This window comes from Rasamsonia emersonii (assembly GCF_000968595.1).
Source record: "Rasamsonia emersonii CBS 393.64 chromosome Unknown ctg1118621759984, whole genome shotgun sequence".
In the NCBI taxonomy this organism is placed as follows: domain Eukaryota; kingdom Fungi; phylum Ascomycota; class Eurotiomycetes; order Eurotiales; family Trichocomaceae; genus Rasamsonia; species Rasamsonia emersonii.
This window is the reverse complement of record NW_013563303.1, coordinates 47,631-68,134: the sequence shown is the minus strand read 5'-3', so window position 1 is coordinate 68,134 and position 20,504 is coordinate 47,631. Positions and strand designations below refer to the sequence as shown.

The 20,504-nt window shown below is 50.0% G+C and overlaps 7 protein-coding genes across 7 annotated transcripts; 4 read left to right on the top strand and 3 right to left on the bottom strand.

Moving 5' to 3' along the window:
- Positions 1-207: 207 nt before the first annotated feature.
- T310_1328 (Potassium ion transporter (Trk1)) lies at positions 208-2,924 on the top strand (the record flags this gene model as incomplete). The annotated part of the gene is made up of 4 exons (XM_013475821.1): positions 208-1,902; positions 1,959-2,269; positions 2,441-2,713; positions 2,897-2,924. 4 exons carry the CDS (start codon positions 208-210, stop codon positions 2,922-2,924), a joined length of 2,307 nt encoding a protein of 768 aa, XP_013331275.1.
- Positions 2,925-3,729: 805 nt separating this feature from the next.
- On the top strand, positions 3,730-7,101 carry T310_1327 (uncharacterized protein; the record flags this gene model as incomplete). The annotated part of the gene is made up of 6 exons (XM_013475820.1): positions 3,730-4,743; positions 4,822-5,064; positions 5,418-5,641; positions 5,671-6,440; positions 6,706-6,747; positions 6,854-7,101. 6 exons carry the CDS (start codon positions 3,730-3,732, stop codon positions 7,099-7,101), a joined length of 2,541 nt encoding a protein of 846 aa, XP_013331274.1.
- Positions 7,102-8,358: 1,257 nt separating this feature from the next.
- On the bottom strand, positions 8,359-8,866 carry T310_1326 (uncharacterized protein; the record flags this gene model as incomplete). The annotated part of the gene is made up of 2 exons (XM_013475819.1): positions 8,359-8,728; positions 8,790-8,866. The coding sequence occupies 2 exons, from the start codon at positions 8,864-8,866 to the stop codon at positions 8,359-8,361; spliced, it is 447 nt and encodes a 148-aa protein (XP_013331273.1).
- A 911-nt stretch (positions 8,867-9,777) lies between these two features.
- On the bottom strand, positions 9,778-10,809 carry T310_1325 (Glycoside hydrolase; the record flags this gene model as incomplete). Its single annotated transcript, XM_013475818.1, has 5 exons — positions 9,778-9,806; positions 9,941-9,993; positions 10,056-10,231; positions 10,291-10,340; positions 10,371-10,809. The coding sequence occupies 5 exons, from the start codon at positions 10,807-10,809 to the stop codon at positions 9,778-9,780; spliced, it is 747 nt and encodes a 248-aa protein (XP_013331272.1).
- Positions 10,810-11,228: 419 nt separating this feature from the next.
- T310_1324 (uncharacterized protein) lies at positions 11,229-14,750 on the top strand (the record flags this gene model as incomplete). Its single annotated transcript, XM_013475817.1, has 9 exons — positions 11,229-11,249; positions 11,675-11,825; positions 12,007-12,062; positions 12,115-12,135; positions 12,223-12,553; positions 12,629-12,882; positions 13,068-13,121; positions 13,390-13,413; positions 13,785-14,750. The coding sequence occupies 9 exons, from the start codon at positions 11,229-11,231 to the stop codon at positions 14,748-14,750; spliced, it is 1,878 nt and encodes a 625-aa protein (XP_013331271.1).
- Positions 14,751-15,772: 1,022 nt separating this feature from the next.
- T310_1323 (Endo-1,3(4)-beta-glucanase) lies at positions 15,773-17,039 on the top strand (the record flags this gene model as incomplete). Its single annotated transcript, XM_013475816.1, has 3 exons — positions 15,773-16,122; positions 16,177-16,630; positions 16,695-17,039. The coding sequence occupies 3 exons, from the start codon at positions 15,773-15,775 to the stop codon at positions 17,037-17,039; spliced, it is 1,149 nt and encodes a 382-aa protein (XP_013331270.1).
- A 598-nt stretch (positions 17,040-17,637) lies between these two features.
- T310_1322 (AMP-binding enzyme) lies at positions 17,638-19,341 on the bottom strand (the record flags this gene model as incomplete). The annotated part of the gene is made up of 1 exon (XM_013475815.1): positions 17,638-19,341. One exon carries the CDS (start codon positions 19,339-19,341, stop codon positions 17,638-17,640), a length of 1,704 nt encoding a protein of 567 aa, XP_013331269.1.
- Between the last annotated feature and the right edge of the window lie 1,163 nt (positions 19,342-20,504).

Sequence of the window (20,504 nt, the reverse complement as noted above, 5' to 3'; positions counted from 1 at the left end):
GCACGAGCCTCTTTCTTGAGAGTCATCAGTCTCGTCACCGGAGAGACGTCAGTCCTCGCCCGCCCGAATCCTGCAGGGAAGGGGAAAAGAAAAAACATTTCCTGACAGTCGCCCGCACACCGTCATCCTCAAGTTGCTCTTCTCCCTCCCACCTGTCGCCTTCGCAGACCAAATTAACCGAATACATCTTGTGCTCAGCTACACAAAATGGGGCCCCCGCGGGGCCAGTGGGCGGCCCTCGCGGCGGCAATGGCCAATCGTCTCGCCACAGTATCGAAAGCTGTGCTGGCTAAAATAATCTCGTTTTACAATCGAATTCCATTTCTGGGAAGTGTGAAGCTGAATTTCATCTCGCTCCATTATATGTACATCATTCTGTGGACAATTGCTGGATCGGTGGTTGTGTATGGTGGTAGTGGAATACCGTACATCGATGCGCTCTTCTTTGCCTCGGGTGCCGCTACTCAGAGCGGTCTGAACACCATCGACTTCAACCGCTTGCCCAGTTACTCGCAGATTTTCCTCTATATCATTTCGATGTTCACGAATCCCATCGTCATCCATTCGTTCGTCGTCTTTGTTCGCCTTTACTGGTTCGAGAAGCGATTCGAACACATTGTGCGAGATGCTCGAGCGTTGCGTCGGTCAAGGTCCAAGAGCTCTACGACGGGGAGGGATCAAGATCTGGACCGACAAGAATTGGGTGTTCGTGGACAATCTATCGTCGTTTTGCGCAACGAGGACGGGGAGGCTCGTGAGGCCATGCAGGATGTAGCCAAGCTGGACCCCGAATCCAATTCAGAAACCGGCTCGTCGACCCCGAAAAATGAGACCCGTCAAGGGCCCGAAGGTAAGGGAGCCATAGGGCCCAGGAGATTGACATCAGACTCGGACGTGTCTAGTGAGAGTCGTTTGCGATTACCTGTGCGCCTGAGCCCCGAGCATCATATTGCCTTTCTGGAGCATCAGCGGTCAGACAAAGGACGATTGCGAATCCCCAGCCCCAGGGAGTTCGATCGTGGAGGTGTGCCGGAGGCCTTGGACGAAGAGGGCGAAGACACTGCGAATGGAGAGAGTCGTCCTCCCAACGAGCGGACGGAGGACGCGGTTGACGAGAACGAGAACGAGAACGGTGGCGGTCATATCACTATCAATGAGCCCGAGATCTTGCGCTCGAGAACGCGAACTGCGACGCTTCCCAGGATCGAGTCCCGGCGTACTACCGAGCGAGATGATGATCAGCCGAATCTAATTAGACATCGGAGCCGAAAAGGCACGCTCAATGGTCTGTTTCGATCGCTCACCCAAGAGCGGGAAAAGGACACCCTGCCGTACCTGAGCTGGAATGCAACGGTTGGCCGAAATTCGACCTTCATTGCTCTGACAGAAGAGCAGCGAGAGGAGCTCGGAGGCATTGAATATCGCGCGTTGAAGACATTAGCCCTAGTCTTGGTCGCCTACTTTTTCTTCTTCCATATTCTGGGGGTTATCTGCCTGGTGCCTTGGATCATGCACACCCATTACGGGTCCATTGTGACGGCAGATGGCCAGGGACGTCCATGGTGGGGAATCTTCACGGCCCAGTCGGCCTTCAACGACGTGGGGTATACCTTGACCCCAGACTCGATGAACTCCTTCCAGGATGCCGTTTTTCCTCTTCTCCTGATGAGCTTTCTCATCGTTATTGGCAATACGGGATTTCCTTGCATGCTTCGCCTCATTATCTGGATTCTTTCAAAGATTGTAACCACCGGGACCCCGTTATGGGAGGAACTCCAATTCCTCCTCGACCACCCGCGGCGCTGCTTTACGCTCCTTTTCCCCCGCAACGCTACGTGGTGGCTGTTTGCTATCCTCGTCATTCTCAACGGCTTAGACCTGTTATTCTTCATCATTTTGGATGTATGGGCCCCTCGAATGACAACTGCTGAGCTGAACCACTGACAATCTTCTGCCAGTTGAATGATCCCACTGTCACTTCCATCCCTCCGGGCATACGGGTCTTGGATGGCCTTTTCCAAGCTGTTTCCACGAGAACGGCCGGCTTTGGCGTTGTCAATCTCTCCAATCTCCACCCGGCCATACAAGTCTCGTACTTAATCATGATGTATATTTCAGTCTTCCCTATTGCCATCTCGATGCGGCGAACCAACGTCTATGAAGAGAGAAGCCTCGGTATTTATGCCACTGTTGAAGAAGACACAGAGGACGCGAAGCCTCCTAGCTATATTGGGACACATTTGCGGCGACAGCTGAGTTTCGATCTTTGGTATGTGTTCTTGGGGCTCTTTATCATCGCCATCGTCGAAGGAGACCGACTACAGAACCAAACCCAATACCCTGCTTTCACGATCTTCGCCGTTCTCTTTGAGATTGTGTCCGCCTATGGAACGGTTGGTCTTTCGATGGGATACCCAAACGTGAATGCTTCTTTTTCCAGCCAGTTCCGGGTACTTTCGAAGTTGGTGATCATTGCGATGCAGATCCGTGGCCGACACCGTGGACTGCCCTATGCCCTAGATCGGGCGATCTTGCTTCCCTCAGAATCTCTTCACCGGAAAGAGCTCGCTGAGGCCGAGCGCCATCTGCGGCGACGGAACTCCATGGTCAGCGAAATTTCTGCAGTCACCGGTCGGCAGCCGCCGGGTATATTCCGATCGGAGACCGGTCTCTCGACCGCGAGAGATAGAGGAAGTCGTCCTCAGGAGGCACAGTGAGTGATGGCCATGGTGTTCAATCGATGGCGTTACATGTAGACGGAGATGGCGTTTGTGTATATGCTTTGATCTCGTGCTTTGTTTTTTTCTCTCGTGAACGTACCTCTTTTGCGACACGTGACCGCTGAATACTTTGGATTCTGCAGCTAAGTATATGAATACTGTTCATGTATATAAAGTGCAACCGGTGTCAGCGCTGGTATTTAAATACAGGAAATACTCGTGTGTTCTGGCGACAGCTAAATAAATTTAAACACACCATTGCGTCCATCTTCGCGCTGGCCATGCTACGTAGCCATATCTGTATGGACCTTGAATAGGCACGTCACATCGACGGCGTGGCTGGTTCGGTACAGCACATGCGGCCAGCCATTTAGAGTTGGCGCCTTTTGTGGCACGTCGACGTCATCGATTGCGATTCTGCCCAAGCAGCGCCTTGTATGCCATGGACCTATCACTTGTCGACGCGTTTGATCCGCTCAATGAATCGGTTTGACATGTGGCATGGATCGCGCCGAAAGTGTGGAGAATTAGTTATTATCTATTATCTACATCCGTATGTAGAGTGCCTCTTGAGTAGATGCACTTCTCTCCTTATACTCTTTTTGCATGGAGATTCGATTGACACTGCCATAATCTCTATTAAATTTTCGTTTATTACTTGATTGTTCCTCAGCCTACTAAACCTTATAGGACATCCAAGTTGCTTTCTCATCGGAAATATTGATTTCTCAGGAGTGAGAAGCACGTGCGGACAAGGAGCGACTTGGCAGTTCTTCAATCAATTTTATAATAATCGTCCCTCGTTAGAGATATATATATATGTTTCCAGCTGAAACCTCGTTGCATGCTTTCCTGTTCGTCTGTTGAATCACCTGACAGAAGGGGATTCGTTAGTTCGTGATCACTTCAGCCATTGATGACTTTACTGAGAAATGCCCGTTGAAATCATCTGCAGTTGAATTTCTTCTTCTCTGAATATTGTCTCAGAGCGTCTGCTGGCTAGCTCGCTATGGAGTCCGGAGGTAAAGATGATGCAAATAAAGATGCCACTGTATCTGCATCTGCAGAGGCAATACCGCCAACAGCAACCGTCGAGGAGAGCAAAGACAGCAGCACAACGGAGGAGGAGTCAGAAACCTCAGAGAAGAATCCTGACCATGATGCGTCATCCTCCATGCCCGTATCCGAAGCCGCATCTCAGAAGCTGCAGGAGATCTCTTCAAAGGCGCTTCACAAGAGCAAGGATCTGCTCTCTGCCATGGACAAGCAACAACACTCAGAGTCACACTCGTCGGCCAACTCGACTACACCACCAACCATGAATGAGGACAGCAATACATATGATCCTTCACTTTCGTATAATTTTCTCAAAACAGACCCTGCTATCAAGCCCGTCGAAGTCGTTGGCAGTGAGCAGCAGCCAGCGCCTCCCGCAAAGAAGTCATCGCAAGGCGGAAGAGGAGGAGTCAAAGGGGCCACGAAAGAATTCGTCGCGACCGTCTTCCATCCAAGACGTGCGGTGATCCACCATTATCGATCCCGGACTGCGAAGAACCTGGCGACGGCCAGCCGTCCTTATACCTCGCCCACATCGGATCGAGATCATGCTCTAGCGATGACGGACCCAAATACCAGAAGCAGAGAGAAACGGCGAAGAGCAGCAGAAGAAGAGAGCGCGACTTCCCCGAGTCAGGAAGTCACGAATTCTAATTCTAATTCTAGCAGTGAGCAACAAGGAGGTATTATTAGCAGTCGTGGACGACGACGCATCAATAATCTGGCCGACATGCAGATGCAGAAGAAAAGCGACGTCTTCGAAAGGCAAAAGCTCGAATTGCGCCGTCAGGGTCTGGCTGCGGCGTGGATAACGGGTAGGCATATCAAACGCGTGCGATTGGTGCCCTCGAATGTTGTAGAATACCCCAGACTCGACGACGAGAAGTTCATGGAGAAGAAGAAGGAGAAGGACGATGATTCCTCCGACATAGTGGTCCGGTTTAAGTGGGAGAGATACATTGCGCAGGTACGTAGGGGGAAAAAATCCTCTACGCCCATTTCACTGAATTATCTTCTTTTCTAACTCGTCTATGAACCTACATAGCTCCTCCTGTACTACTCCCAAGACTTTACGGCTCGATATGTCGATGAGGGCGTGGCAGAGTTGCCCTCTGATTCCGTCACTTTCGCTCGATACATCGAACGCCTGGTCATGGCGACCGAAGCGTGGCAGTCGTGGTTCATGGATATACGCCGGCTCTACCGCTGGGAAGATCCGCGGTGGACGGCCTTGTGGTATGCCGTTTTTACGGTCCTGTGGTATACGCAGCATGTTGTTGGGTTTTTGGTGAGACGAACCCTATAGCCCAGGAGGAGACATTCTTACTAACGTTTGCTGTTTGCTGTTTGCAGTACGCATATGTCATCTTCATTGTGCTTAAACATCGCTTCTATCCATCCACGATCGACTCAGTCCGTCAGTCACTCGACCGTTCCCTCAACCGCGGTGCGCTGTCGTATCGATGGGGGGAGCTGGTCAATCGCCAGGCACGAAACCAGTGGCTGGAACCCCTTCTAGACGAAGTCGCGCCTTATATACAGATGCAAGTGGGCGATCTGGCGGCCTTCCTTGAGGTGCTAGAAAAGTGAATCCGAAAACGGCTCTCCGTCTTCCTGCTGTTACTGACATGGCCCTGTCAGCTTCTACCATTGGCGGAACCCGTCCAAAACGGCAGCGACGCTGTTTTTCTTCACTTCGTGCCTGACGCTGACGATCTTTGGGGACATGGAGTTTTGTATGAAGGTCTTCTGGCTCCTGTCTATCAATACGTTCTTTCTCGGCTGGCCGGTTGCGAGTCGATATCCGCGATACCGGTTTCTCGTCAGTCCTCTTCGGTGGATCTTTTGGGATATTCCTTCACATCGTAAGTTCCGCAGATTAATTTCTCTGAAGGTGGGGAAAGAAGGAGCCTGCATGTATATGTACTGACCCATTTTCTGTTTCTGCAGCTGAATGGGCAATTAAATTTCTTCAACAGCACGACGCCCTTCGGAGAGCAGAGAAAGCTCGCGGAAGAACTCACGCTGCAGCAATTTCGGGTGCCGCGGGCGACAAAAGGGATAGAAAGAGCAGTGACAAAAACAAACGGGAAGAGGAGTTCCAGGATCCCTGCGAGACGCAGGAACAAGTATCGCAACTACTACGTAGAGAAGGGGAGACAAGTGAAACGATCACCTTCCGGGCGCATCATCGCGGGCGCCAGGGACATCTGGTGCTGTCTCCGCAAGGGCTGCGATTCGTCGTCAAGAGTCATCATCTGTCTCTGAATCCGAAGAAGAATGACCTCCGCTCGCGCGAGGAGCTCTGGTCCTATCCATTCTCGAGCCTCGTCCAGTTAACCAAGCGGCACAGTCCCATGTCCTCCAAAGTCGCCGGCGTCGACCCTAGTCTCAAACGGCTAGAACTGGAGGTTTTGGTGCCGCCACCAAGCACTGATGATCATGATCATGATCATGATCATGATAATGTCGGAGATAACCTAGTTCGTCCTGATCCTGACGACGGGATAGCAAGAGGTGAAGATGATCCCTACACCTACGCAGCGAAGAGAGGGATGACGACGAGGATCGAGACGCTGGACGTGGACGGCGAGGAGCGAGACGAGATCTTCAATCTCATCGTCGGCTGGAGCAAGGCCAGATGGCAAGTGCTGGGTGCGAAGAGTGAGTTGAAGAAAATACTTGACAGGAAGGAACGTGCAGGGCGATCCAGTAGCAGTAGTAGTGATGGGATGGGATAGGAAGAAGAAATCATCGAGCTGGCTGTCACATATCTCCTAGATATACGCAATCGCTGGTAATGAGTTATGTCTAATTAATTAATTACACGTAATTTTTTATTCACAGTCTTGGTCACTATCCGCTTTTCCATCCGCTTTGTGTAGGCGCTCGAGGAAGTAGAAACAATCTCTGATGTGTTGCCAAGCAGACTCTCCAGAAGACTTAGGAGGTGACAGACATAGTGGCCATGGTAAGAAATTCTTGATGATTTAAGGGGTCAACAGACAAGGAAGAAGAAGATGATGAATGAGACGACGAAGATGGAATTGGTATCAAGTGAGGAGACAAGTCTTCAGGGGAGTTCTCTGAGTCAGGACGGACAATTTTCCTGATTGGGAAAGAGGATTTAGAGATGGTTGTGACACCAGATGGTGACGGCAGCAAATCCCTTGGAGATTCCAAAGAAGAAGGAGTCAACAGAGGAGGATTCGAAGAAAGAAGAGAAGAAGAAGAGAAAGGAAGAGAAGATAGAGAAAGTGGGGGATCCTGCCGAATGAGCTTAGGGCGTTTGGCAGGTGATCTTGAGGAGTTCCTTCCTGATTGAGATCCTTCCGTCAGAGGTCGTTGGGACCCCGCTCGCGCGCCCCGTCGAGGATCCAGCGCAACGAGAAAAAAGTGAGGATGAGAGACAGCAAATTCCTGAGAATTTGAGAGGTAATGAAAACGAGAAAGGAAGAGATTGAGGCACTAAGCCAGGAGATCACAGGACAATCGAAAACAGAGAAAACACGAGAGACTGCAGACAGTACAAGGAAACACACAGAAATCCTCCCAGAAACCGGGGACAGAAGCAAAACAAGACACGAGAAAGACACGATGACGACAGTACGAAACAATCAGGGATCCAAGGCTCCACGAAATATTGTGACTCCGGTTCTTGCTCGGGGTGATCTGTGAACGCAAGCCCCGGATAGAGCGTAAAGTCCAGTCCGGCAGCTACCAGCACGACTCCCTTCCTGTTGCCAGGCCAGGCATACTTAGAATTTGATCTGCCCCCTTCTCCAGCCGTGTCACTCGTTGCCATCTTCTGCGACCGCTTGTGGGGTAACACCATGTCGATGGCCTCGACGTCTGCATTATTGCGAAAAGACTTCAAAATTCCAACATGCGCTGAGATATCTGGCAGAATTTTTTGCAGCCGTTCTCATGAGATCTGCACATTCTGTGCGCAGGGCGGCCATCAGGCTATCGTGCTTCCGGTTCTTCACCTGAACAGTGAAATATGCCATCATATTCAGCTTCGGTAATCCAACCGGAATCACAAGATCATATGCTTTGAAGCCTTGTGGAGCAAAGAGTGCCATTCCCCGAGCCATGCTCGTCGCATAACGTAGGAAAAGTGGAAACTTGGTACGAAGAGCAATTGTGCGAATCAAGATGAAGTCATATTGTGTTGTGTGTGAGTCCTATCTGTAATCGCCCTGTTGGCCCTGGTGAAGTGGTTAAAAAAGACATAGTCATCTCAATAGCTATGTATGTCTACATCATCAGCCATACATTCTTGCAGGGTGTCTCTCATTGTCCTCGGGAGTAGAGAGGCAAGAATATCAGAGAACCTGATAGGGGTGGGCAGGCTCCTATCCCCTGTGTGCCTTGTCGAGAGTAAACAACAAACACCATTTCTCCTATTATCACCGAGATGAATGGTGCGAGTAGTTACATTCTTATACAGGGCCTTGACGACATTCACTCGGGTCTCTTCGTGATCCTTCATCTCTCTGGCAGCCATGTGTGCCAAGATCGGTTCTGAAGGGTGTTTTGTCCGCAACTCTCTATGGTCGCCACCGATACTGTGAACCATTCATAGGTACCCAGATGTAAGATCTTCGGCTAGACTGTGAGAAATCACGTAGAATTGCATGCGGTAAGATAGCAATGCGAGTGAGACGATTTCATTGCTAGCACCATCACTGGGTCTGCCACTAAATATCTTAATTCGTGCCAATGACCTTGCCTCAGTGATTGTCTGCCTTTCGAGCATAGCTCCCCAGTAAGGTCGACTGAGGCTGAATAGAGATGCCACATCAATCTCGGTTGTGACTTGGGAAACAACAGCAGGACCTTTTGCAAACACGTCAAAGGAATCGATTTCCCAAATCGGCGCAAATAGTCCAACAGGAGTTCCTGACTTGGCACTGGGATCAAGCTCTTGCGGAGGCCCGAGATGTCCACTCCAAGATGTCACATATGTGAGAGCCTGTCATGCTATCTGTTGGATGACAAAGTTCTTACCAATTCCACTTGGTCCCATAATGGATGTGTATGGGGAAAAAATTCTCTGCGGAGTCAAATCTTCTGAAGAAGGACATAACTTTCTTTTATACGGGAGTTGTAACGTCCGGTCCCTCCTTCTGGGGAAGGGAGGAGATAAGACCACTCTTTTTTTTTTGCTTCCTTTACGAAAGCAGGGGAGAAGAAACTGTTAAATGCGCGACTAGGGAATGAGGAAAATTTTTTGTGGTAAAGAGGGGGCAAGATGGTATGCGGCCATTGTGGGGAGAAACAGAAAATCGTTGAAGATGAGGAGATGGGGGGTTTTATATTGCGAGATTTCTTTATGCATCCCAAAAGGAAAGGCAGGACAGTGACTCATATCCTGTGACTGCGAGGACGGCACGTTTTGCCTGATTTGGACGTTTCGCAAGTCACTTTAGCTTGTGGCTCAGGTCGTGCAAGGAATTCTCCAGGACTTTTTTCTTTCTTGCAAGCGCGACATTACTCATATAGGAAGACCACTTGGAGTTCAGATATTTAGGTAGCATCTGCTTCATGATATAGATTATATCTCTACCCGTATTATTAATCGTAGACCAATCTCCTTCATTCTTTAATATATAGGCTAATAAGAAGGGTATTAGTAACGAAGGTCTTAGTATACTTAGGCAGTACTAACTGGGGGTATCAAATTCGAAACCTGTTAATTGTTTCTACAAAGACCATGCTAGAGTGCTGTTGGGTTTGGCACTCTGTCCATTAACAAGATAGCATTTGGATTGAAAGGCTTCATTATCTTTGATGTTGTCACTATCATCAGTGTTGTCAAGCTTATTCTCGTGTCATGTCTTGACCTTTCTTAAAGAGGAGTAACATCTGTGGCCATAAAAATTGGATTTCAACTAGATATGAATGGATGGAGAAATGAGTGGAGTAGACAAGAATATGTCCCCAAAAAAAGTGAAGAAAGATGAAGATGACCACTTTTCAAAGTAATTGGCTATATTTAGCCATTGCACGCATGCATGTTGCTTGCTGACAATAGACAGTTTTTCTAATACTAACACTAAATTTGAACGACTGAGAGATTGCGAATCCGAAAGTAGGTATCTACATAACAGGTCCCTTATTAGCAGTGACGTGAGGAAGTGTTGAAAGTGTTTACTTACCAGTAGTCGGCCCAGGAGAGCCACTGGATCCTTCCATTTGCAGATCAATGATCCTGAAACAGCGTCAGCAATAACAAAAGCAAAATTAAAAAAAAGAATCCAAGCTTATACTTACAAATACAGAGGCTTGCCGACATAGTCTGCCCCATACTGGGTCGTGACCAGCGAATCATCCAGGTAGAACTTGACCGAGATGTTACTTCCGTCCTCGTCACGGATTTCCGCTTTAACGGTGTGGAAGTCATCTGGCGAATTGTACGGGACGTTCACTGCCTCGACGGCTGAAGAAGTCTTGAATACGTTTGTCAGTCCGATCAGAAATGAATTGACGTTAGGGTTGGCCGACGCACATTAAACGTATTGAAAGAAATATCGCCGTCTCCTGCCAAACTGTCAGTATCTATAAATCCTTAGATACTAGACTGCAGACCCTTCCACTCAGCGATATCAATCTCAGGCGGCCACGAGTCCACCCCAGTCAGCCAGAAAGCAGGCCATGTCCCTCTGGCTGTCGGAGCCTGGAACTCCGCCTGGAAGTCGAATCCGGAGCCTGCGCTGACCGTGAACGTCTGCGCCGCATGTACCGTGCCAGAGAGATAGTGGATGGCTATGCCACTGCTCGTGGGGGGCTGGCCACTGGTTGGCTTTGCGATCAGAGTGAGGGTTCCGGGGGGCTCGATGGCGATGTACTCATGGTCGGTGGAGTTGCCAACCATTCGTGCAGAACCGTTGTGGTCGGAGCCCCATGGGTACAGATATTCAAAGTACTCTTCCAGCGCGGAATAAGAGTCGAAACAAGATGTGGGGATGAGAGTCGTTGCGCTGCGGACTGCAGCTGCAAAGCTGAGGAATGCTACGAGCGGAAGCATGTGGACAGGACAAGTTGCTGTTGCTAGTCTGATTACTTGGTTCTGGTCAGTAGTGCTTGCTCATTATTCCTCACTCGAGATATATACGTTCTACATTTATAAATCCCTGTACGGAGTAAATCAGTCTAATTCAACTGAATTACTAGGCCTCCACCGGGGAACTGGAGAAAAAAGTGTTAATAGCACTGTACTCATTCTTTTTGCAGAAGTCAATATATTTTTTCCACCGCTCACTGGTCATACACCAAATCTAATCCATCAAGAGATCGGGATATTACCAAATGTGCACAAGATCTGTCCAAATCGGAAACGTGTTTGGTTCGATGGCAATGCGCCAAGTCTAATGGAATGGACTGATGCCACCTTCAAATCAAGGATGGCTGTCATGATCTAGTACCTATTTACTTGCACGTCTCATCATGGACCCCCGCAAGGGTCATGTCTGTCGTGGGGTTGAGCGGAGTCAATGGTGGGGTACCTAATTCGGGGGAAGGGCTAGGGAGGCAACCAGTCAGCTATCCTTGTGAAACTACATTTGTGAAGCAGCCAATATCTGATTGCTAAACGATGGTTTCAGACCGGCCAATTAACTTCCAACGGTGGTGACAGATTGATAGATAACCTTCAAGGTTGCTTCCATTTAAGATTTTTTTTCCGCCTATCAGCGGATTAGAGTGACACAGCGAGTTTTCTACGTCAATATCTTATAATTGATTTAGGTAGTCTAAAACCCTACTTGGAATTAGATCATTTCAAGACAAAAGTTTTAGTAACGGCAATCTAAGAAGGACAGATTTAAAAGAATAAGCATAAACCGTATCAAGAATAGCGTGACACCAATGACCTAATGCTTCACTATTATTAGATAAACTATCAGCGAGGAACAGAGCTATCAAAAAGCTCACATCCATCATCAGACTCGAAGCCATCCTCACAGAAAAGCGCAACAAATATCCTAAAAAAGAATGCCAATATCTTACCTAATATAAACGGAAGAACGACTCTCTTCAAAGATGGTAAGTAACAGCGACTGGTTGGAAAGTGCCGGCTTGCCCATGCTGGGCCGCGATAGGGAGTAATATTGATATCACAGCTGTGAAGCACTATTTATTTATTCCGCTCAAAGAGAAGGCGTCTTCGTTACAATATCACATTTCTATTAGGTAAGAAGGTTGATTTCACTCTTCAGAAAGGCAGGTATGGTAACCTCCTGGCACCTTTTTTATGTGAAAAGCCGGTTATTACCAATTTTGGTAAGCAGAAATTCAAAATTTATAGTTGAACTATTGCCTATCACTTATAAAGGTCCACTTGATCGTTAGACGGGTACTTTTTACGTTCCGGATAGTAATAATATTTTTTTTCTCTTCGTGAAAAATATTTGACGTAAGAGGGATATTGTCCTCACTTTAGGATGGATTTTACGTGAGACCCGAGTCCATTTTTTCAGCTCGAATACACATCCGAGGATGTCTTAACCAGAATTTGCCCGCAGCACATTTCCTTCAACGTGATTTGACCGCTCAAGCGTTCGATTCCACGTACTCTGTTTTTCTTGATATCCTTTGCACTCCCTTGATCCAGCATCATGTCGTACTATCCACTGGGCCATTCGAAGGCGGCTCTTATCGCATCAGCCACCGCAGCACTAACACAGTCCTCACGGTTTATCTCCAAAATGGCGCTTCGATCAAGTCCAAACCTGGTGCTATGGTCGAGATGTCTTCAATCATAATCTTGCAAGGTATCTTCAGCCTTATCGAATCGATAATACTCTTTCAATCGCGATGAGTACTGATACCATCTATCCGTCACACAGGAAAAGTCAAATTCAGCATGAAAAAGCCGTTCACCGGCAGTGAAATGTCTGAATCTGTCTACACCGGACCCGGTGAGATCTGCCTCGCTCCGACTCTCTTCGGCGACATTGTGACAGTCCATGTCAATGCCAACGACACATGGAACATCGGCATGGACACCTTCCTCGCATGCACGCCTGGCGTGCAAAAGGAAGCCAAAAGCCAGGGCCTTAGCAAAGCGCTCTTTAGCGGGGAGGGTCTGTTCATCTATCGAGTCAGTGGAATGGTATCCTTTGGTTAAGCTCGTTTGGGACCATCACTCGACGAGATGTAAGCATGGTTTTTGAGAGTCTTTTCCATTTATTGGTGAGGGTTCGGGCTAACAAGCAGTCAGCTGCAACCAAACGAAGAGCACATCGTGGATAACGGTCATCTTGTGGCCTGGAACTGCAATAATAGGATGAGCTTGCTGGAAGTGGGACTATCTCGAGTATAAAGACGGGTGAGGGCTATGTATGCCGGTTCACTGGCCCAGGTACGGTGTATGTCCAGACCAGGAACCTGGATGACTTTGCGGCGTGGATTGCAGCACAGGCGCCTAGTGATACTTCGAGAGGCTTCCTTCATCTGGTCACGAGTTGGCTCGATGGGAGGGGGATGCTAAGGCAACATATTCATGGTGTCAAGAAGATTGGACATGAAATGAAGAAGTAGAGTTAGAAGCCACCCCAACTTTAGATCTATCGCAGCCTATACCAAGGCACCTATATTCACTCTGTAGGCTCACCTGACATACCAGTCCAAGGTAGGAAGGTCCAGCCAAGGGTGAACGTTTGAGCTCCTGCTTCTTTAGGCATGGTCTCTTTGTCTGGAACTGACCCCAAGCCTTCACTTACCTTCATCTTCACTATCTGTGCTTCACTGTTCCGTCTGCTACCATCTTGGTTGCATTATTTCTTTTCCTTTCTGTCACCTGAATCAGATGTCTCTGCAGAAGATAAAAAGCCAAGTCCCAGACTGGACAGAAGACGAAAGCAGAAAGGCAAATGAACTATCGAGGAAAAGAAGAGGGCTCGACAGAGGTCGAGCGAGGTGTCATATGCAAGCACAGAGTACTGGAATCATGCAGTTGATGAAATCGTTGCAGACAAAGTCCTGCTAGACCTTCGTTGACAGGTTGAGCAGAGAGGTCTAGTCGACAAATTGGCCTTTCAACAAGCTGAATCCGCTTACTGCAGGCGCAGATACAGGATCGAAGCAAAGCAGGAATCCCTCAGGCGGAAATCGGATCGCTTCAGGAAACGGGACAAGGTGCTTTCTCTGGTTAATACAACGAATCTCGTTTCCCTCCGCGCCGCATACCTGGAACTGGTTCTTGCCATGCAAACCCGTACCTCCCGAAAAAGGCAACAGAGTTTTGTTGAGAGCCTATGTGACAACTATGGTTCTATTACAATGGGACGGATGCAACACGTCTGGGACCCTGTACGAGGCGATTTTACTCATAGGTCTGCGCTGACTGCTTGTCACATCTTCCCACTAGCAATGGGACAAAAATCTATGACATACATCTTTGGAGAAGAAGCTGAGGATGAGATCAATCGAGCGCGCAATGGACTTTTTCTGCCGCCAGAGGTTGAGCCTGCCTTCGACAAACACGAAATTGTGATTGTACCTGATGGAGTTCAAACAACACCTCAGGACTACAGAATTATTGTGCTTGACAAAAGCGGACGATGGGAATATCCTGCCTTTCCGGGAGGTGATCCTTGGAAGGACCTACATGGGAAGAAGCTCCGATTTCAGCCTGGCAACAATTTCCGTCCGAGATCCCGCTATTTATATTTCCATTACATTGTCTCGATGTTGATACATTATCGAAACCGAAATGTCAAGCATGGCACACATTCAGTGGAGTTACCAGAGGCTAATATGCCGGAACTCTCAAAACTTTGGGCCACTGAAGGGAAATACCTACGGAAGAATGTCATGCTGGCATTTATCGAGGGACTCGGGCATGAGCTACTGCCGTCTGAAGATGTACTTGGACATGCAGACGATGACATACCGGACAATGAGGGAGAAGCAGCTACGAAGGGTATCGAGGAGCTCGACCTGGTCAGCAGCGACGAAGACGATTAATTGCGATGGCTAGAAGAGTTGCGCGGAGCACGACAGACACCACGACCGTGACAGGACATTGATTAGGGCATAATTGACTGGATGCATCTATTATTAGCTTGACAAGTTTCTTCTGAAAGAAAAAAAAAGAACTCATAAATTTTATTCGGTAATTACCAGACCTAGGTCCTACCGCGTGCAGTTTCAATTATAATACTCGTGGTGAAGCTGAGGATTGCCATGTTTATTAATTGCAGACCCACGGCGGAAGGCTGCTGATTTGGCCTTAGCGGGCGGAAATGCTGCTCTTCCGCGATCGTAGGCGCGTCGCAGACGGAAGAAAAGGGTCGAGTCTTTCTCTGCTGTTCTGCTGCTGCTCCACCAAAAATCAGCACGGCTCTCCGTAAAAGGATTGGCCCTTATCGATGGCAGTGCAGCGGCGATGATGAAAGATCATTATCGCCCGGCTCCACCAGTCGTCAAGGCACGGCGGATATGCAGAGCTTATCGTGCAATGACATGCTTCCAGCTACCCCGGTCCCTCTGGGTCGCCCTGGCAGTTGCTGTACAGGTGGAGACCACTCCCATCCTGACAGGACGCAGCAGCTGGGATTAAGTAGCAATTGTTGCGTGATGCAGATGGAGAAGTGATGCAAGACAAGGATTCCTGTAAGGCAATGATTGTCTCCGCAGAGCTCCTTCCCAGGCACTCCGTCCACCCTCCATCTCGCTCGGCCCTCCCATTTCTTCTCCTTTCGATTCATCCGACATTCTCCCATCCATCCCTTCGTTTCATTGCTAATACCATCGCAGAAATTCATTATTATCTTCCGGAATTGCTGTCGTTATTTGCGCGCCTCTCGCTAGTCGAGCCATCACTCGCTTGATAGTCGTATCTGATTTCCCCGCAATTTGCAGGGTTACGCGTTCACCACCCTCGCTCGCTAAACTGACAGAGACTGAACTTGTTTACGATTTTCCGCTGAGCTATATCAGCTCGATCGTCGTCAACGATGTCGTACGTGAGTCCTGGCCGAGACAACATGGGCCGTTACGACCCCGTGTCGCAGCCCCAAAAGAATGAACCAGATACCTTCGCTCCACCACCGCCTACGTATTACAATGGTCCGGTTGCAGCTGCATCTGGAGGCTTTCCATCGCGCTCGAAATTCGACCCTCGTGGGTGGAGTCTGCGCAAAAAGATTCTAGCCGGCTTAGCTGTTGCCATCGTGATAGTCGTGGTGATCGTGGGACCATACGAAGGCGTCAAGCAAAATCGCTACCCCAACTACTACCCGCTCAAATATTCCTTGAAGGACACCTACCAGGGAGCCAATTTCTTCGACAATTTCGAGTACTGGTCGGCTCCTGATCCGGCTCAGGGCTTCGTTCAGTACGTACTGGCTGTTTCGTTGAATCGGTAGTTCTGGTTTCTGACAGTGAACAGCTATCTTGATGCAGCAGGTGCCAAATGGTCAAACCTGTCCTATGCGACCGACACTTCTGCTGTCATCAAAGTCGACACCACATATCCCAATACCGTCGGGGGTCGAAACTCGATCCGGATCCAGTCGAAGAAAACGTACAATGATGGCCTCTTTATCTTTGACATCCTGCACTCCCCGTACGGGTGCGGGACATGGCCAGCATTGTGGCTGGCGGACGCATACAACTGGCCTACAAACGGTGAAATCGATGTGGTCGAGGCCAACAATGCTGGGACATTCGGGAACCAAATGACCCTCCACACCACCAAAGGCTGCACCATGGGCGTCAAGCGGAAGCAGACGGGCAGCGTCATTGCCAAAGACTGCTACAACGTCACCAACAACAACCAGGGTTGCGGGGTTCAGGCGCCGCCTGCTACGTACGGGCCTGAATTTAACGCCAATGGCGGAGGGGTAAGTCGTGACAGAAATATAAATAAACATCAGACCAAAGCAAGACGACTGACATGTCCTGCAGGTTTATGCGGCGGAGCTGAGAGATGCCGGGATCCGGGTCTGGTTCTTCCCTCGCGACTCGATTCCCACCGACATCACCGACCCCAACGCGACGCCCGACCCGTCGACCTGGGGAGAAGCGTTGGCCGACTTTCCCAGCACTGACTGTGACATTGCGTCTCATTTCCGCAACCAGAGCATCATCGCCAATATCGATCTGTGCGGGCAGCTGGGAGGGCAGGTCAGCCTCTACAATGAGCAATCCCACTGTCCCGGGACGTGCACGGACTTTGTGGCCAACAACCCGGGCGCCTTTAATGAGGCGTACTGGGAGTTTAAGAGTTTCAAAGTTTATCAAGCGAGTTAAGGATTGATCAATGTTATTTTTAATACCGGTTTGGGCGGCATTATTTAACGACTCGGGTATGGGCACGAATTAGGTTACTGATACTGGGTTTACTGAATTAATGGATTAATGATACTGAAAAAAGGGCGTTTCGAAAACGTCCCTCACCTCGCTATTTTTTTTTCTCTTCCTTCTTAATGACTGGGCAAGGTTGACAGGCTGGCACTGACAATGGCAATGGCAATGACAACGACATGTATTTAGTCAGACCAATAGACAGAAAGCATTGATTGCAATAGAAATAGAAAAAACAATTTGAAACTTCCCTTCCCCGTTCTGACTATCTGTCTTGTTTTTTTTTCTACATATGTTGATATAATAAATTGGATGTTTTGAAATGCTGTATTTTACTTTTCAACTTCTCGGTTTATATACAGTATATACATACAGTATATACATGAATATGATCAGTGAGTTAGGTAGGTAGGTAGGTAGAGAGGTAGATGTCTCATCTGCTGGAGTGTGGATGAGTGTGGATGGATTGGGTCGAGAGTGATGATATTTCCCTCTTACTCATCCTCCTCCTTTCTTTCTCCTTGTTGTTCTGTTAGGTGACTGCCTACAACCTCGTTCTCGTGGAACCCCTCTCCAACGAACAAATGCCTGTCCGTCGATCGCCAAGCTGCTTCCGCAACAGCTTGCCTGTCGGGTTCTTGACCAGCGCCGTGACCTCCCACACGCCGCCGCGGAGCTTCTTGTACCCGCTGACGAGACGGTCGACGTCGCGGTGGATGAGCCGCAGCGCGTCCTGTCTCTCCGCGGGCGTCTTGTCCCGGAAGAGCTCTGGCTTCAGCACCACGTACGCCGTCGGCAGTTCCGTCAGCTGCGACTCGTCCCAGACGGCGCCTACACCGGCCTCAGCCACGAACTGGTGCGAGTTCAGATGCGCCTCCAGCTCGACGGGGCTGATCTGGAAGCCCTTGTACTTAATCAGTTCCTTCGAGCGGCCGACGACGGAGATGATCCCGTCGTCCGTGATCGTGCATATGTCCCCCGTGTTATACCACCCCGGGAGCGGGAATCCCTTCCGGTTCGCTTCGTCGTTGGCGACGTACCCGCTGAAGATGTTGGGCCCGCGCAGCCACAGCTCGCCTGGTCCGCCGTGGGGCGCGTCTTCTGTCGTGTCCTCTTTCTTCAGCATTGCCTCGATGCCTGGCAGTAGCCGGCCAGCGGCGCCGTCGGGCAGGTTGGTGTCGTCCAGCTTCTGGTACGCTACATAGGGCGCTGCTTCCGTCATGCCGTACAGCTGGATCGTCCGCCAGGGCGCGCGGCTCAGAAGCCTGTCCAGCAGGTCCTGCTTGAAGGGTGCGCCGCCCACGTTGATGATCTCGGCGCTCGAGAAGTCGTACCGCTCGCAGATGTCCGTGTTCGCCAGCGACAGGACAACCGAGGGCACCCCCTGGAAGCTGGTGGCCGCGTTGGAGTGGACCAGCTGCCCGAAGGTCTCGAGGTCGAAGCTGGGCATGGCGTGGTGCATCATGCCCGTCCAGGGCCCGAAGAACAACGGCATCGTTGTCATGGCGATGTGGACGAAAGGCGTGAAGGCAACGGTGCGCGTCCACTTGTGGAACTGCCGCGGATCGTGGGCATAGAGCTGGTAGCAGTTGGCGACGAAGTTGTAGTGCGTCAGTCCGGCGCCTTTGGGCGGTCCTGTCGTCCCCGACGAGAGGTGGATCGAGGCCAAGCGGGTTGACGTATCCTTCCACTGGGGAATGGGGAGGGGTTGGTCCATGAGGAAATCGTCCGGGACGTGCTCGTATCCCGGCCGTTTCGTGACGATCGTGAGCACGCGGGGTCTCGTCCAGGTGATACCTCGGGAATTCTTCAGCTCGTCGCGCGCGATGGCAATCGCCTCCTCGACCTTGTCTAGCACGTCCCCGTATACGACGAGGAAGCTGGGTTGGGAGATGCACAGGCCGTGCGCGATCTCAGTCGCCTTAAGGGCATGGTTGATGGGGCAGAAGACACCTCCCGTCCAGAGCACGGCGTGCACAACTTCGATGAAATCAACTGAGTTGGGCAGGATCACGCCCCAGCGCGCGTCATCTGTGGCGCCCAAGCGCGATGCGAAACCGTTGGCCAGGCGTCCTGCTCGCGAACGCAGTTCGCCGAGGGTGAGACTGCGGTTGGTGAGATTGTCTTTCGCAATTAGGTGGGAGGGAGGGAGAGGAGGAGAGCAGGCGCTGGAATGGAGAAGTTGGGTGAGGTTGACATCGCGGGGGATGGAGATGGTGGCTGGAGAGCGATAGATGTGATGAGACATTTTATTTTAGATGTCATCCATCCATGACCAGACGAGATCACAGCCAGTCAAAAAAAAATTCAGTATCAGTCCAGTCTGGGAAGAGCATGGACGGGATCTGGTCATTATAGCAGACACGCTGGGACTCCAGGCACATGCAAATTAAACATTCCACCATCGAGCTTAAATAACACCATCGGTTATGTCTTTATGCAGCCCGTATTTATCGCGATAGCGAGGTCCCATCGCTAGGATGGAGCTGGGCGGCGGTGGTTCGCATGCCATGCTGGCCGTTCGTTCGCCAGTTCGCTTCGGCTCCGGGGAAAGATCCCTGTGACGAGAAGGATTGATTAGTTCAGATTAGTTCAACTGATTTGAATTCTCCGATTTAGCGACGGTTTTAGGGTCTCTTAGGGAGTAGATGCTCTGCAGAGGAAAAGGGCGCCCCACGTGTCCGCATCCCCACCGCGAAGCAGCCGCGAGCCGCCTAATCGGAAAATAGGACCAAAATGGAAGGTCGATATCACATACCAGCTTCGTCGAGTGACTGCGATGTGATCGATGAGATGGCTCCAGCAGAATCATAAGACCAGTCGAGGCTGTCCAGAGCATAACGAACGGCTAGCTCTGCGACATTTGTCGGCAGCTCTGTAAGCGAGAATCCGTCTTCCAGAAATAACTCCGGACGGGAGCGGATGCTGCGGGCCTCGGCTACAGGGACCAATTAGCGTGACGAGCGATGATCGCATTGCCGACTGTGGGGAGAGTCAACTCAGACAAGATCCCTATCACATTGTGTTCTTGCGCCTGGTAACTCTGAAGTATCTTTAAGCTACAGTTCCTGAATCCTACATGGTACCGTGGAAGAGCGAAAGATTACTTCAAGAGACTAAGACTACGAAGAAAACGAAAAGAAGAAGAGCTGTGTCTGGGCCTGGCAGACGATTGCAGCCTGAGCAGAGAGATGTCGACGATACCCTGTTCGTTGATCTGATCTTGTTCTTGCCATCTGATACTCAGCAATATCATACTCTCCGGTCGTATACTCCGCCAGCACACATATGCAGTCATCCGCCACGTGAAGCGGAAAAGAAGCCACGCTGATTCGACACTGAAGCGGCAAGAATGCGAAGCCACACCACGCCATGTTTGATTCGAATCCTCCTTGCCAGCATAATCCTGAT